This window comes from Moschus berezovskii, chromosome 4, assembly GCF_049115385.1.
Source record: "Moschus berezovskii isolate FMDL1 chromosome 4, NW_MosBer_1.0, whole genome shotgun sequence".
Classification (NCBI taxonomy): domain Eukaryota; kingdom Metazoa; phylum Chordata; class Mammalia; order Artiodactyla; family Moschidae; genus Moschus; species Moschus berezovskii.
This window is the reverse complement of record NC_142463.1, coordinates 69,534,721-69,553,073: the sequence shown is the minus strand read 5'-3', so window position 1 is coordinate 69,553,073 and position 18,353 is coordinate 69,534,721. Positions and strand designations below refer to the sequence as shown.

Below are 18,353 nucleotides of genomic sequence, written 5' to 3'. Positions count from 1 at the left end.
TAGGCTGAAGGTCACATTATACTGGATTGAAGGTTAAATTGAGGAAGCAAGAGAGTATCAATATTCACTATTCTCTACAGTAATCTTCCCTGGCATTTAGTAAATGTTTAATCAATGTTAGCCATTATTATGGCTAATATTAATATATACTTTTATGACATCTTTTTTTTTAAACTTTCTGGTGTATTTTTGGCATGTATGTAACATTAGATAAGCATTGACATAGAAGTGTGTGTTTTATTCAGAAGTATTTTAATTATTGCTATTTGCCATACTATTAATATTAATGGAAACAAGAGCACTAAGAAGTTTGTTTCTCATTTGAATAGATAATTATTCCTCAAGTAAAGGTAGCTGGCAATAGTTTCTTGAAAGTTACTGTAATGATTTAATTTATAGTTTTTAATTTAAAAAATAGTATAGATATATTCATACTTGAGCAGAAAAACTAAATGATTGCCTTTACATGTATTCTTTCAGGTTTGTTTTAATTTCGAATGAGATTGTTCTTGCAGCGAGATGTTAATAAGACAAAATCTAGGTAAGTAGAAAATGACTTTGTTAAATATTACAGATCAAAATAGGAATAATACAGAAGTTTATGTTTAAAAAGCATATCGCCAAATCAAAAGCAATGAGTCTTTAAATAAAATTTTGAAATACAAAGAAATAGCTTTTTGATGCACTTGGTCCATTTGATTTGATGGAAGTAAAATCACAGCTGTCAAATAGTAGAACTACATTCTTAATTTTCCTCCTTTTATGTTGTGATTAACTTAAGTATGCAGTTTCCAGTGACCCTTAAACATGTTCGAAAATCAGGTTGATATTTGGTTTACCTACTTGGAATACAGCTCAATAAGAGATTTGCTTAGATTTCTTCAGTGTTCCCTTCTTAAACTTCTTGAGTCATCTTTGCTTTTGTAAAATTTGCTTTCTTATTTCCATTAACAAAACACTTCCACAGTTATTTAAATTTGTCAAATTATGACTTTTTACATTAATGTAATGTTCAGAGTTATAAATGATTGTTTTAATATTTTTTTTATTTCTACTGAATGACTTCTGATTTAGCATTCATATTTATTTTAATTTTTTAAGACTGTTGACTAGAAAATTGAATTGTGATCCTGTACTTTTGGTCTGATATGTGAAAGATTGCTTCTTTAATAATATAAATTGAGGTGTTAAAAGGATACATTTACTAATCTGTTGGTAACTGAACATGGCTTCAGGATATAAACAGATGAAAAAGAATACTTTGATTACATTAAAATTAACTTGGGTCTTTCTGAATCTAACTAGATGTTTCAGCTGTCAAAACCTTGCTGAGCTAGTGGTTTAAAAAAAAGCCGAGGATGAGAAGTGCTGTAGTTGAGTAATGTGCAGTTAAATAGTGTATTCTCAATTAGTGGTTTAGTCATAATTTGAAGGGACGTTTCCATTTTATTGGTATTATGCTGTAATAATAGTGGTAATTTGGAGAATACTTACTATATTAACTGCTTCTCATGCCTTATTAGTCTTTACAGTACATCTTATAAGGTAGATACTGATGTCTAGAAAATTTTTATTTTTGGTTAATAATGAACTGTTTCTTTTTTTTTTTTAAGAAACTATTTCACAAAATTTATTATAAGGAACACTTGCCTATATATCTTTCTGAAGCTAGTTGAATACAGTGTCTATTAGGGTGTTTATTCTGATTTCTTACAAGTTAGATATTGCTCATGAGATGACACTGGTTTTAACCTACTCTGGTTTTGTGTGTGCTCAGTCATGTTGACTCTTTGTGTTTCCATGGACTGTAGCCCATCAGACTCCTCTGTCCATGGAATTTTCCAGCAAGAATATTGGAGTAGGTTGCCATTTCCTCCTCCAGAGGATTTTCCTCACCCAGGCACTGAATCAAAGTCTCCTGTGTCTCCTGAATAGGCAGGCAGATTCTTTACCACTGCACCACCATTTTATTCCAGCACAATTACATATGCATTTTCTTTTTTGTTAAGGCATTCAGTTCAGTTCAGTTCAGTCACTCAGTGGTGTCCGACTCTCTGCGACCCCATGAATCACAACACGCCAGGCCTCCCTGTCCATCACCAACTCCCGGAGTTCACTCAAACTCATGTCCATCGAGTCGGTGATGCCATCCAGCCATCTCATTCTCTGTCGTCCCCTTCTCCTCCCGCCCCCAATCCTTCCCAGCATCAGAGTCTTTTCCAGTGAGTCAACTCGTCGCATGAGGTGGCCAAAGTATTGGAGTTTCAGCTTTAGCATCAGTCCTTCCAATGAACACCCAGGATTGATCTCCTTTAGGATGGACTGGTTGGATCTCCTTGCAATCCAAGGGACTCTCAAGAGTCTTCTCCAACACCACAGTTCAAAAGCATCAATTCTTCGGCGCTCAGCTCTCTTCACAGTCCAACTCTCGCATCCATACATGACCACTGGAAAAACCATAGCCTTGACTAGACGGACCTTTGTTGGCAAAGTAATGTCTCTGCTTTTTAATATACTATCAAGGTTGGTCATAACTTTCCTTCCAAGGAGCAAGCGTCTTTTAATTTCCTGGCTGCAATCAGCATCTGCAGTGATTTTGGAGCCCAAAAAAATAAAGTCTGACACTGTTTCCACTGTTTTCCCATTTATTTACCATGAAGTGATGGGACCAGATGCCATGATCTTTGTTTTCTGAATATTATGTATGGTAAAATGTGGAAAATTTAAAGTGTAGAGCTAAATAAGTTTTTTACATGTATAACCACTGTGTAATTTAAGATGTAGAACACTGTCATTGTCTCAGAAAATTCCTCGTGCTCTTTCCTTTCCAACACAATAGCCTTCCCCCGAAGGTGAGCATCTTTCTAAATTCTGTCAGTATAACCTAGTTTTGCCTGTTTTTGAACTTTATGTACATAGAATTATATAATATATACTCCTATATCTGGCTGTTTTCATTCAACACAAATGTTTCTGAGTTTCATCCATGTTGTTGTGTTAGTCGTTTATTTTTTATTGCTGAGTAATATTCTATTGTGTTAACATAAAGTTAGGTTTTCTCTATAATTTTGTTTTTTGTATTCTCCATGTCTCTGACCTCACTTGCCAACTTTCTACATTGCTTTCTTTCCACTGGTTGTCTCCTTCTTTGTCCCCCATCACCTGCACAGTAAAATGTAAACTCATAACATGTTATATAATTATCTCATTGCAGCTATTCTAGAATTATCTGAATAAACTAAGCATGATGTTTATATTCTTAGTTTTAGTTCCATGTATATGTTGTCGTTCTTCCCCCACCCTCTTGTTTCTCCAACTGCCAGTATATTTTCTCCTGGTTGTCAGCTTATCTCTTGAAATAGTTTATCTCGAGCATCATCTTGTTGTTTGAGCCAGACCTGTCCATTCCACAGTAGTCTGTTTTCTTTACTAGACTGTGAGTTCTTTGAGGGTCAAGACCATCCCCATGGAAAAGAAATACAAAAAAGCAAAATGGCTGTCTGAGGAGGCCTTACAAATAGCTGTGAAAAGAAGAGAAGCGAAAAGCAAAGGAGAAAGCAAAAGATATAAGCATCTGAATGCAGCGTTCCAAAGAATAGCAAGGAGAGATAAGAAAGCCTTCCTCAACGATCAATGCAAAGAAATAGAGGAAAACAATAGAATGGGAAAGACTAGAGATTGCTTCAAGAAAATTAGAGATACCAAGGGAACATTTCATGCAAAGATGGGCTCAATAAAGGACAGAAATGGTATGGACCTAACAAAAGCAGAAGATATGAAGAGGAGGCAGGAATACACAGAAGAACTGTACAAAGAAGATCTTCACAACCCAGTTAATCATGGTGGTGTGATCACTCACCTAGAGCCAGACATCCTGGAATGTTAAGTCAAGTGGGCCTTATAAAGCATCACTATGAACAAAGCTAGTGGAGGTGATGGAACTCCAGTTGAGCTATTTCAAATCCTGAAAGGTGATGCTGTGAAAGTGCTGCACTCAATATGCCAGCACATTTGGAAAACTCAGCAGTGGCCACAGGACTGGAAAAGGTCAGTTTTCATTCCAGTCCCAAAGAAAGGCAATGCCAAAGAGTGCTCAAACTACTGCACAATTGCACTCATCTTACATGCTAGTAAAGTCATGCTCAAAATTCTCCAAGCCTGGCTTCAGGAATATGTGAACTGTGAACTTCCAGATGTTCAGGCTGGTTTTAGAAAAGGCAGAGGCACCAGAGATCAAATTGCCAACATCTGCTGGATCATGGAAAAAGCAAGAGAGTTCCAGAAAAACATCTATTTCTGCTTTATTGACTATGCCAAAGCCTTTGACTGTGTGGATCACAGTAAACTGTGGAAAATTCTTCAAGAGATGGGAATACCAGACCACCTGACTTGCCTCTTGAGAAATCTATATACAGGTCAGGAAGCAACAGTTAGAAGTGGACTTGGAACAACAGACTGGTTCCAAATAGGAAATGGAGTATGTCAAGCCAGTATATTGTCACCCTGCTTATTTAACTTCTATGCAGAGAGAGTACATCATGAGGAATGCTGGGCTGGAAGAAGCACAAGCTGGAATCAAGATTGCCGGGAGAAATATCAATAACCTCAGATATGCAGATGACACCACCCTTATGGAAGAAAGTAAAGAAGAACTAAAGAGCCTCTTGATGAAAGTTAAAGAGAAGAGTGAAAAAGTTGGCTTAAAGCTCAACATTCAGAAAACTAAGATCATGGCATCTGGTCCCATCACTTCATGGGAAATAGATGGAGAAACATTGTCAGACTTTATTTTTTGGGCTCCAAAATCACTGCAGATGCTGATTGCAGCCATGAAATTAAAAGACACTCCTTGGAAGGAAAGTTATGACCAACCTAGACAGCATATTAAAAAGCAGAGACATTACTTTGTCAACAGAGGTCCATCTAGTCAAGGCTATGGTTTTTCCAGTCGTCATGTATGGATGTGAGAGTTGGACTGTGAAGAGAGCTGAGCGCCGAAGAATTGATGCTTTTGAACTGTAGTGTTGGAGAAGACTCTGGAGAGTCCCTTGGACTGCAGGGAGATCTAGCCAGTCTATTCTAAAGGGGATCAGTCCTGGGTGTTCATTGGAAGGCCTGATGCTGAAGCTGAAACTGCAATACTTTGGCCACCTCATGTGAAGAGTTGACTCATTGGAAAAGACCCTGATGCTGGGAGGGATTGGGGTCAGGAGGAAAAGGGGACAACAGAGGATGAGATGGCTGGATGGCATCACCGACTCGATGGGCATGAGTTTGAGTGAGCTTTGGGAGTTGGTGATGGACAGGGAGGCCTGACGTGCTGTGATTCATGGGGTCGCAAAGAGTCGGACACGACTGAGTGACTGAACTGAACTGAACTGAACCATCTATATCTTATTTATCTTAGTAGCACAGTGTCAGAATACTGTGTGAACCTAATGATTTGTTACACACAGAGCAGCCAGTAGAGTTCTCTGTCTAAGAAATAGGGGTTCAGAGTACTGGCTGGAATGGGATGAGGGCGTTTCACTTCAGTTGCTGTTAGACTATAAGAAGGAGCCAATGAAGGCAATCCCAAGATAGGCATTTTGGAAAGAGAAGTAAAATATCCTCCTAGTTTTCTTTCAGTCCAGTTGGAATAAAATGACTAATAATGTTATTTGTCCAGATGTTAAGGAATATTGAGTGTCATTGTTGATTTTGATTATTCTTTCCAAATAAAGACATTAATCCATGTTATGGAAATTGGAGTGTTTGCTACTAATATTTTCTTTGTGAGTTTCTGCTAGATAGACTAATACAAATAGAAGATTAGAAATCCTGATCACATCTTTAAGAAGTGAATAAAACTTTTCCTCATGTTCCTGAGGGTAAAAAACTACTGGAGAGGAGGAAAAAAATTGAATCATCGTCTGGAATTGTAATAACATTATTGATTCCTGTGGCTTAGGAAGCTTGTTATTTGCTGAGAAGTATTTTTAAAGATTTTGTCTTATCGTTATATTTGGTAATTGATATAAACATTTTACTTTCTTAAATAAAACTTTAAAAAAATTTAAAGCATTTTGCATTAGTTTTCTTAATTGAGGTTTGAAATTGGGCTAGTTGGGTTGGCTATCATAGTCACCTGGGGGGTTATTATGCCTGAAGCTTTCTTGCCTTCTAGCAAGTCCAAAGGAAGGAGAGTTTCTCCCCCACTGGGATCAATTTGCTTTCTCTTTCTGCAGCTTCTGCCATTAAGCTTGAACACAGAGTTGGGCATTGACCCCATCTCATGCTGTTCCTTCTGTCTTCTTACCTGTAAGGATTTTTCTTAGACACAGATTCTTATTGAATGTAGAACCTTGGCTGTTTCTTTTATTTCATCCTGGATGTGAAGTATGTTTAGTTCTCTTATTGATAAAAGTTTACTCTTGAGATTGCTTGATTTATGTGTCTCTAGAGGTTTTAGACCAGCTTTTCTTCTCAGAAGCTGACAGGTGTACCTTGGGTTCAGACTCTTCCTCTTCATTTTGTACTTCAATATTTAACACAGTCAGACAGTGCTAAGCTTTTTCATTTTGGATAATTCTTGAATCCAGGGATTTAAAGTTCCTTATGAATGTCTTATATTAGCTTTGTTTCTGTAACTAACCTTTCTGTGCTTCCTTTCTTTAGTAGCACTGTGGATGTGCTTCCCATTGTTGTACTGTGAAAAAGAAAACTTGTTAATTAATAAAATTGTTTCTCATTCTAAATAAGATTGCACAATATACATTAGACCTTTTCCAGATATATTGCCAAGTAACATTTTCAGAGCTTTATTTTGTATATAAAAGCCACATTTTCTTCTATGTGTGAGCAGATAGTATAGAAATGCTTGAAATAAGAAGTTAAACTCTCCTCTCATTCAGCGTCATACTCCCCATACTCAAAATGGCTGGTATGTATTCTGCAGTGTTTTCTGACTGTTTCCCGATACATCGTGGACATTTTTTCGTATTTGCGTTACCTGAGCTATTTTATCGAGGGTCTTACCAATCACTTTAAGGAATTTGGATTAGCGGACTCCTATTCAAGGAGTTTAAATATGAGGAAGTGCTGTGGTCAGATATGGGTTTTTGAAATGTGGAGAATTAAAATGGAGAACAAATTAGTGAAGTAACTAGATTGGAATCAGGATGACCAGTTTGTAGGGGGAGGCTGCTGGCCTGTCTTTAGGGTGGTGGTAATGGAAAAGTTGTAATTCAATTTCAGAGAGATTTAGATGAGAAAATAGGTCAACTTTGGTGTTAGTTGTAATGAAATTTTGGTGGTAGGAGAGTATGGAAAGAGTTGAGGATAGTATCCATGTTTCTGGCCTGGCAGTAGTACAATATTCACAGATAGGAACTGTGGAGAAGAAGCAGGTTTATAGAGAACAAGAGTGAAATTTTAGCTATATTTAACTTGAAGAGCATTAAGTAGCTCAAGACATTTGAGTGGAAATGTCATGTGGCAGTTAGTTACAAGTGGCCTGTAACTTGAAGAGATGTGAGACTCATCAGCATTAAATCTTCATAATTTCTCAAGAATTAATTTTTTATTTTGGTATCTCTTTGTAAGATAGCTCTGCAAAGCATCTTTGTATGTGAAATAATTCAGTTGACCTAAAATTTTTTGAAAATGACTTGCTCTGTATACATTTATGAGCTGCTATTTTTATTAGAGATTCTGGTCTGTGCTTATTCTTAATTAAACAAGATTTAATATCGTTAATGAACAATTAATCATACTGTTGATTGCAATAGTCTTACCAAAGATACTTGAACAGCCTGAGGATATATTAAACATGTTGAATCTTGGGTGTCCATTAATAGTGTCTAATACATAAATGCTAATTCTGATATTTGATTATGTAAGTAGGTATTTTCCTGCCTGTGTAACAGTTTAGGTTAAAATGGTCATGAAGTCTTTAGGTTAATTGTGATTCAGCAAGTTGTTAAGAAAAAAGGTATATGTCACAGTAGGACTTTGCCTCCTTCGTTCACCATTGTATACTCACCGTCTGGAGCAGCTCTTCGCACAGAGGAACTCAATAAATGTTTGTTGAATAATCAGTTAGTGTTTGTATGTAACAGTCCATACATTAAGGAATACTCCCTTTAACATATCTCATACGGTAGATCTAACAGTGATGAACTTTCTCAGCTTTTAATCTTGAACTGTCTTACCTCCTCTTTCAATTTTGAAGTATAATTTTGCTGGGGATAGAATTCTTGATTGACAAGTATTTTCTTTCAGCACTTTGTAAATATCATGTCATTGCTTTCTGGCCTCCATAGTTTCTGATGAGGAATTACCTTCTAATCTTAATATAGACCTCTTGTATATAAATATGACTTTGTCTTGATCTCTGTATTTATCCTGTTTGGATTTTGTTTGATTAAATTCATTGCTTCTCAGGTTTTATATGTTTATGGCCATTAATTTTTGAAATATTCTTTCTGCCTCTTGTCTCATCTACTTCTTTGTCTCTCATTATAAATGTGTTGGTACACTTGGTAGTGTCCACGGGTCTCTTAACTGCAGTTCATTACTCTTTATTCTTTTTTCTACTTCTCAGACTGCATAATTTAGTTGACCTACTTTCACATTCACTGAATGTCTCTTCTGGTTGCTCAAATCTACTTTTGAAAGCCCACTAGTGAATTTTTCAATTTAATTATTGTTCAGCCCTAGAATTTTGGTTTAGTTCCTTTTTTTTTTTTTGGCTGCAAAAACCTTTATTGTTTCCATTTGGTCCAAGGCTTGAGAGGGCTCCAGGGTGTTAAAATGTTGCCTAATGGCTGCAAAGAGGGCCTTCAGGCAGCCCTGATATGAGGGAAGCTCCTCAGAGGCCACTGGGCTTTAGAGGCATGCTTGAGGGTGAGCCTTTCGGAGATACTCACCCAACCCAGCCTGGGGACCAGTCAGCCTGCAGTGGTTGGTCAAGGGGTCACCCATCTTCTTGATGAGTTTCACCTCCTCATCTAGATGAGGGGGTTTGCATAGGCAGAACCCAGGCCACACAGATGCAAAAGGGCCTAGTTCATGTTCTTTTCTATGAGAAGGGCGGCTTCAATAGCGTCCTGGGTTTTACCCCACCTGTCTTGAGATGGCTTCTATAAGTCCAGAGGCGCAACTGCCATGCTGTTTTACCTTTTCAAGAGGTGCTCCATGCACTCCCGCTTCTCCTTGGCCAATTTGTGGAAAAATGTGGCCCACACCCTTCAGAGCCATATCCTCACAGTCGAAATAGAAGCCCAGAGAGAGAGAATTGTAGGAGGCTCACAGATGCATGTTGACCAGGCAGTTGAAGGCAGACTTCACCTCAGTGAAATAATTCTGACAAATCTGGGAACTCATGGTTGATTGGTAATAAGGAGTTAAGCTCAAAAATGGTGGCTGGTCATGGTGATCATGGACAGCTTCTGAAGGTTCAGTTCAGTTCAGTTGCTCAGTCGTGTCCGACTCTTTGTGACCCCATGAATCACAGCACGCCAGACCTCCCTGTCCATCACCAACTCCCGGAGTTCACCCAAACTCATGTCCATCTGAAGGTTACACATGGAAAAAAGGCCATTGGAGGATGGTCAGAGGCTGGAATACAGGAGCGTCCCTGGGTTTGTTCTGTCCAAGCACTGTTGAAACGAGACAGATCCACTGGACTGCTGAGTGCACTTCCTGTTTAGTTCCTTTTTATAAGTATTTTGTTTATTTCTCTTTATTGATATTCTCTATATTGACACACTGTTCTCCTGGTTTCCTTTAGTTCTTTCACCATGATTTCTTTTATCTTTTTTAGCATGTTACAACTGCCAGTTTAAAAACTTTGTCCAATAAGTTCCTTCATAAACAATTTCTATTGATTTTTTTCCCTCTGAATGGGACATTCTTTCTTGTTTCTTTAACATGCCTTATGTTGAACTTTTGAAATAATATAATGTGGTAGCTCTAGAAATCAGGTTCCTTTCTTTCATGGCTTCTTGTTATTTAATTTGGTTTATATTGTTTCTCTAAATTTTTAACTGTATTTTTGTCATGTGTCTCTGAAGTCTCTGTTCCTTTAGTTTCCGATCACCTGCTGGCCCAACAAAAAATTTCCTTAAAACGCCTGGAACCAAGAAAAGGGAAAAAAATAAAATAGAGAAAAAAAATGTAAGAAGATAAAACTTTTTCCAGTCATTGCAGATTGACTATTTTTAGGTACTTCTCCAATTCTTAGCCAGGTTACTTATAACTCTGCATTAGCCTTCACTTCCTGCTCCCATTGAGCTTGAAGATTAGCAAGAGGTGGAAGCTTAGGGTTTTTTCAGGTCTTTTCTGAACTAGCATTCTGCTCTAGGCATTGGCATGAATTTCTGGATTCCCAATTTTATACATAGACTTTTCACAGCCCTCTTCACCAGTGTATTTCTTTTCAGCTTTTCCTCCCAATCTTTCTAACATCCTCTGATTTGCTGCTTTTATGTTTTGAGGCATTTTTGAGTTAGATGAAACAAAGATGGGCATTTCTTAAGTCTTTTGTCCAACCCTTAGACTGGCCAAAGCAAATACACATACTCTTTTGGAACAAAGTCTGCTCTGTTCTTTGGAGAACCATGTCCTTAAAACAGTAATGCTGAGTAATGTCTTTTTGACTTTTGCTATGCAGGAGGTTGGAGCTAAGCTAAGTTTAAATGTCACAAAGCTCTCCTACCATTTTTTTTTTAAGTTTTTAGTCATTTTTATTCTGAATTTTAAATTTATAATTGATTTTAATTTTAAACTAAAATCCTAATTTAAAAATCAATTGATCAGTTGAAACTGACTCACAAGAAATAAATATCATGAGTTTGAGGAGCCATTATTTTGTCTTTGTCATCATAAAGACAGATATTTGGGAGCATTGTTTTTTTATGTAATAGAATTCTGGATATGTCTCTGAGCTAGAAGAGGATATACTGCAAGTTCATAGAGCTAACTTACAGTATCAGATATGCTCCATCTGTGCTTGTGAGCTCAGTTGTGTCTGACTCTGCGACCCCATGGACTGTAACCCACCAGGCTCCTCTGTCCATGGGATTTTCCAGGCAAGAATACTGGAGTGGGTTGCCATTTCCTTCTCCATCTCCTACCGTTTTAAAATTGGTTTTTTTTGATTCAGCATTCACTTTGTTGCTTCAATCCATTTACTGTTTTCCAGAGTTTGGAAAAAGTTGTTTCTGACAGTTTGGGTTTTTTATTTTATTTTCCTTCTGATCTTTCTTTGAAAGGACAGACCCTTGAATTTCTTTACTGTATTTGTCAGAGTTGAATTTCCTTATTGTATTCATCAGAGTTCTCCAGAGAAACAGAACCAGTAGAGAGAGAGAGAGAGAGTGTGTGTGTGTGTATGAGATTTATTTCAAGAAATTAGCTCATTTGAAAATGAGGCTGGAAGTCCAAAGTCTATAAGGTAGGCTAGCAGGCTGGACACCCAGGGAAGTGCCAATATTACAATTCAAATCTGAAGAATTTCAGGCTAAAGACTTGGGAAAGAGCAGATGTTGGAGCTCAAGTCTAAAGGCCATATGCTGTAGAATTCCCCAGTGCTCAAGGGAAGTCAGTTTTTCATTCTATCCAGGCCTTCACCTGATTAGATGAGACCCACTCACATTATGGAAGATAATCTGTTCAGAGTATAGCAATTTAAATGTGAATTTCATATATAAAACCTTCACTGAAATTTCCTGAATGTTTGACCACATATTTGGACACTATGGTCCAGCCAAGTAGACATAAAATTAGCCATCACTCCATTTTAACTGGCACCCTGCAATTGATTTGTGTGTGTTTTATCTTGTATTCTGTGACCTCACTATTCTCACTTAGTTGCACAAGTTTTTTTTGTCTACTTCTTGGAATTTTTTGTATAGGCATTGAGGTGTTATGTGCAAATAGGGACAGTTTTATTTTTTTCCTTTCCAATGTATATGCTTTTGTTTCCTTTTCTTGCCTTTTTGCAGTGGTTAGAAGTGGTAAGAGTGGTAAGATTGGACATTCTTGCGTTTAGAAGATTTTAGAAGGAAAGCCTTCAGGCTTTGTACCATTAACTATATGTTAGCTGTAGGTGTTCTTAGATGCTGGTTTTCAAATTGAAGTAGTTTCCCTTTATTCCACATTGCTGAAAATTCTTACCATGAATGACTGTCATGTTTTCAGTTGATACGCTCATGTTATTTAAAATAATTTTCCAGTTTGGAAGTCTCCAGTGAAACCAGGTTTCTTTTTGGGGAGTTTTACAATTTAAATGCAATGTCCTTAATAGCTATTGGGCTATTTAAAATTAATTTCATATTGAATGAGTTATGGTATGTTGTGTTTTTCAAGATATTGGACTTACTTCATCAAATTGTTAAAGTTAGTTTTATAAAGTTCTTCATCAGTTCAGTTGTTCAGTTCAGTTCAGTCACTCAGTCGTGTCCAACTCTCCGCGACCCCATGAATCACAGCACGCCAGGCCTCCCTGTCCATCACCAACTCCCGGAGTTTACTCAGACTCATCTCCATTGAATCGGTGATGCCATCCATCCGTCTCATCCTCTGTTGTCCCCTTCTCCTCCTGCCTTCAATCTTTCCCAGCATCAGGATCTTTTCAAATGAGTCAGCTCTTTGCATGAGGTGGCCAAAGTATTGGAGTTTCAGCTTCAACGTCAGTCCTTCCAATGAACACCCATTCCTTTAGAATGGACTGGTTGGATCTCCTTGCAGTCCAAGGGACTCTCAAGAGTCTTTTCCAACACCACCGTTCAAAAGCACCAATTCTTCTGTGCTCAGCCCTCTTTATAGTCCAACCCTCACATCCATACACAACCACTGGAAAAAGCATAGCCGTGACTAGACAGACCTTTGTTGACAAAGTAATGTCTTTGCTTTTTAATATGCTGGTATACCCTTATTAATTGTTACAGTGTCTATAGGGTATATGGTGTTATCTCCTGTTTCATTATTAAATTGATCATTTTTGTTTTTTAAAAATCTTTATCATTCTTGCTGGAAGTTTGTTAATTTTATTGATTTTTTTCATATATCTAGCTTTTTGTTTCAGTGATTTTTTTTTCTGTTTTCAGTTTCATTTATTTCTGCTGTTATATTTATTATTTCCTTCTTTTTGCTTGCTATGGATTTATATTTCTGTCCTTTTTCTTCTAAAATTTAGCAGTTAATGGTATAAATTTAAATATCTCTGTCAGCATTGCTTTAGCTTAATCTCATATTTTGGCAAGTTCTATTTTCATTAAGTTCTCTTTTTAAAAAAATTTTTTGAAAATTTTTGAGCCATGGATTATTTAGAAGTATTTCGTTTAGTTTTCAGTTATTAGGGATTTTCCTTTTATTTTTCTAGAATCAGTTTCTAGTTTAATTACCAATCTTTTAAATTTGTTCAGGTTTATTTTATTGCTAAAGATATTGTCTATCTTCATAAATATTTCATAGCCACTTGGATAAAATATGTATTCCTCTGTTGCTTGGTAGTGTTTTAAGTGTGTCAGTTAGATCCTACTGGTTGATTGTATTCAGAGTTTTTTTATTCTTGCTGATTTTCTGGTTAGTGGTTGTATCAGTTGTGGGAGAAGAGTGTTAAAGTCTCTGCAACAATTATGGATTGTCTCTTTCCTCTCTATCAGCTTTTGTTTAGTGTATTTCAAGGTTCTGTTGTTTGGTATATATACATTTAGGATCATTGTTTTCCTGGTGGGTTTGACCCTTTTATTTTTATTTAGTGTTTTCTTGATCACTGGTAATTTTCTTTGTTGTGATGCTATTTTACCAGCTATTAATGTTTGCATGGCATATCTTTTTCCATTCTTTTATTTTCAGCCTACTTATGTCATTGAATTTGAAATGAGCTTCTTGTAAGCTGCATATAGTAGGGCTGTGGTTCTTTTAATCTGTCATTTTCTTTGTTTTGACTGATATATTTAGATTATTTACATGTGAAGTAATTTTTGATATGTTTTCTCAGGTTGTTGTTCTTCTTTCTTTTCTTGCCTTATGGTTTACATAAGAACATTTTTTTAAGGATTCCTTTTTGTTTTCCCGTGTGCAGTACATTTTTGATGTCCTTCTGTGTGTCCTAATCTTTCTTTATAAAGACACCACCAGATTAAATTAGGGGCCACCCTCATTACCTCTTTTAAACTTACTTACCTCTTTAAAGGTCTTGTCTCCAAATGTGGCTAAATTCTGAGACACTGGGGCTTAAAGCTTCAGTATATGATGGAGGAAGGTGGGGTGGAGGCATAATTTAGTCTATAACAGTAAGTTCCAAATATTCTCTTTTATAACTGAATTAAAGAGTTAAGTGAAATTACTTGGATTTTTTAAACGAATTTTTAACCATTCAGAGTGTAATAACAAGATGTAAGGCATCAAGTCAGATATGTACCTTGCAGTTAACTGTGGTAGATAGGTATGCATCTGTGTCATCTGAGAGGTATATTAAAAGACTTAGAACAAAGTTCTTTAATCTGGGAAAGAGTTGTAGTCTTTTATATCATTTATGATATAAATTTGTTTTAAAAATGAGTTTTGACCTATTACCATTTATGACATTGTCATAAGGAAACAGTAAATGTTTGTACTATATGCCAAATTTATACAATTCAATCCAGAGATACTTACTATTTAGGCACCTGAAAGCTAATAATAGGACAGTATATGTTGTGGAGATTTATATTATTCATGTTTAGTTGAAACGGTAGAATTGTTAGTAGAAATATTCAGTAAGCTTTTTATCTGTTGTGTACACAATGATGGCCAGGGAGAGTCTACCCAGAAACATGCAATATGACTAGAGAAGACAATTGAAGTTAATAAAAAGAAAAATTGCTTTAATTTAAATAATTGGTTGATTGCTGACTTTATTGTTCACTTATAGTTAGCTTGCTTTGTCTGTATCCCTTTATCAGTATTCACGCACCTTCTCGTTGTTTAAAAACACAGCACGTATAGCAGAAGGCATGATGCACATTCTCTTGCCTCGGTTCAGTGGGGGCTATACCATAATCAGTAGAATATTTGAAAGACATTAGTGCTCTGAAAGGATCAGTTCTTCAAAAGCATATGATAAAGTAACTTGACATAGTGTTTGAGGAAAACTTCCTCGAGTAAGTGATATTTAGAGCTTTGATCTGAAAGAAGATTATGAGCTAAAGTTAATTAAATTTATGTGAAAGCATGCTTGTGGGGGGAGAGCAGAGAATTCAAGACCAAAGAAACTGCATCTTCAGAAGTCCTGTGATGAGAAGAAAGATATTGGGAAATTTGAGAGGGCCAGTGTGTTGAATCCCTAAGAACTGTTAGGAGGAGAGTGTGTGACAAAACTGGAAACGTAGGCAGGACCCAGTGTAGCCATTTTAGCTGTTAAAGATTTGGGACTATGTCCTGGTAGAGGGGGAAATGTCATGTTCCACAGAAGAGTAATAAGCTTGAAAAGATCGTTTTGCCTATATGTGTGAATAATTGGTTAGAAATTAACCAAGAAGTCCAATTAGAAGGCACAGATGCATTAATTTTGTAAAATTCTGCTTATGGTAGACCACAAAGTAGTCACTTCAAGGACTGTTTTAGATGCCAGGGGTGTATCAAGTGAACAAAACATTAGCCTCTACTCTCAGTGGGGAAGAGGAAACAGATAGTCAAATAACTATATATAATCTTTCAGGTATTTGTAAGTATTATGACGTACGTATGAAGAAGTATGAAGTGAAAGTCGCTCAGTCGTGGCCGACTCTGTGACCCCATAGACTATACAGTCCCTGGAATTCTACAGGTCAGAATACTAGAGTGGGTAGCCTTTCCCTTCTCCAGGGGATCTTTCCAACCCAGGGATGGAACCCAGGTCTCCCACATTGCAGCCGGATTCTTTACAAGCCACACGGGAAGCCCAAGAATACTGGAATGGGCAGCCCAGGAATCAAACCAGGGTCTCCTGCATTGCAGGCGGATTCTTTACCAACTGATCTATCAGGAAAGCCCTAAGTATTATGAAGAAAAGTAAAATTAGATAAGGGGATAAAGAGTGACTAAGAGTGCTGTGTTATTAAGGATGATCTAAAAAGCTGAAACTGCAATACTTTGGCCACCTCACGTGACGAGTTGACTCACTGGAAAAGACTCTGATGCTGGGAAAGGTTGGGGGCAGAAGGAGAAGGGGACGACAGAGAATGAGATGGCTGGATGGCATCACCGACTCTGTGGACATGAGTTTGAGTGAACTCCGGGAGTTGGTGATGGACAGGGAGGCCTGGCGTGTTGTGGTTCATGGGGTCGCGGAGAGTCGGACACGACTGAGCGACTGAACTGAACTGAACTGGAGAAGAACTGAGAAGGAGATGACTGGAACTGAAGAAATGGATTTACACATATATTCGGAGGAAGAACTTCAGGCAGAGAATATTAAGTGCTAAATGCAAAGTATGTTGGTCCTGATCAAGGAATAACAGGAAGGCCAGTGTAGGTGAGATACAGTGAGAAACGGGAGAGTGTTTAGGAGATGCAGTCTAGGACTAAGTGCAACACACACACACACCTACCTCTGCGCAGTACACACACACACACACACACACCCCTACCTCTGCGCAGTACACACACACATACACACACACACCTACCTCTGCGCAGTACACACACACACAGCTGCCTCTGCGCAGTACACACACACACACACACACACCTCTGTGCAGTATACACACACACACACCTACCTCTGCGCAGTACACACACACACACACACACACACCCCTACCTCTGCGCAGTACACACACACATACACACACACACCTACCTCTGCGCAGTACACACACACACAGCTGCCTCTGCGCAGTACACACACACACACACACACACCCCTACCTCTGCGCAGTACACACACACCCACACACACCCACACCCCCTCTGCGCAGTACACACTCTCTCTCTCTCTCCAGAGGCCAGGTGCCCAGGTTGTCATCTATGCTGCGGACTGTTTGGTTACAGATTGGAGGTTATCACAATTCTTATCACAATTCTATCCTTGGACTTCACACACACACACACACACCCCACCCCACCCCACCCCTGCGCAGTACACACACTCTCACTCCCTCTCTCTCTTCAGAGGCCAGGTGCCCAGGTTGTCATCTATGCTGCGGACTGTTTGGTTACAGATTGGAGGTTATCACAATTCTTATCACAATTCTGTCCTTGGACTTCAGATGCTAGTTGCAAGTCCAGGTTTTTACCTGTTCTTCTGGCCAACTGGCTCTAAATCAGAGCTTCTCTTGACCCCTTCCTTCAGTTTCAATTAATTTGTTAGAGTGGCTCATAGAATTTAGGAAATCTATTTACTCTCTAGATTACCAGATTATTATAAAAGGATACAACTCAGAAACAACCAGATGGAAAAGATGCATAGAGTAAGGTATGTGGGAAAGGGGCACAGAGCTTCCATGCTTTAGGTGCTCCTCTCTCAGCACCTCCATGTGTTCAACAGCCCAGAAACTCTCTTTACCTCATCCTTTTGTGTATTTACGGAATCTGCATCACATAGGCATGATTGATTAAATCATTCACTGTTATTTTGGATCCATCTTTCAGCACCGATTCCCTTACCTGGAGGCGAGGGAGTTTGGACTGAAAGTCCAGAATCACAAGGTTAGCAGATTATGAAACCTTCAGGTCTTTTACTGTGTGTGTTTTTGTTAGTTTCTAGAGCAATATAAGTCTCTTAAGAAAATATGGAATTAAAAAACAAGCAGCATACACCTGAAACTAACACAACATTGTAAATCAACTCTACTCCAATAAAAAATTTTAAGAAGCAACAACAAGGGAAGTCTGCAGCCCTGTATTCACAGTTCCTTACTTTCTGTGAAAAATACAAGTTTGCAAGTGTAAGACCATTGCAGTAGTATGTACAACTTTTTTCTTAAAAGATTGACCTGTTTTGTTTTTAAACTTTTATACTAAGGTATTTCACAGTCTTATTTACTTTATTAAGATTGATTTTTCCATACCAGTATTATATTCCAGTGTAACGTTTTCTATTGCTTCAGACTGGTGTTTTGAAAAAAGAACTTGCTACCACTTGGTGGCACTACTTGGCTTAAAATTGAATCAGATTGTGTGCTGTATGCAGTTCCACTTAAATGATTAAATTCAGAGGGACTCTATTTGATACTAAGAAACTTAATATTATAAATGTTTAATTCTTATTTTGTAAATAAAATAATAATTGGTATTATGAAACTACATTTTATTAAAATGTTGTATGGAATATAAAAACAACCCAAGTCTTAGTTTGATGGTGAGGGAAGCATGCAAATTTTTGATAGAAACCTCCTTTAGCT

At 37.6% G+C, this 18,353-nt stretch overlaps 1 protein-coding gene across 12 annotated transcripts in view; it reads left to right on the top strand.

The window, feature by feature from the left end:
- Positions 1 to 18,353, top strand: part of ZNF644 (zinc finger protein 644) — a 113,508-nt gene that overhangs the window by 37,116 nt on the left and 58,039 nt on the right. For 11 of the 12 annotated variants that reach the window (XM_088835473.1, XM_088835475.1, XM_088835476.1 and 8 more), the window contains one exon: positions 481 to 541. The exons of the other annotated variant lie outside the window; for it this stretch is intronic. In XM_088835473.1, the coding sequence (XP_088691599.1) occupies positions 498 to 541 (44 nt within the window). In that variant the 5' untranslated portion in view covers positions 481 to 497. The remainder of the gene's footprint in view (positions 1 to 480; positions 542 to 18,353) is intronic. 12 annotated transcript variants of the gene reach the window in all.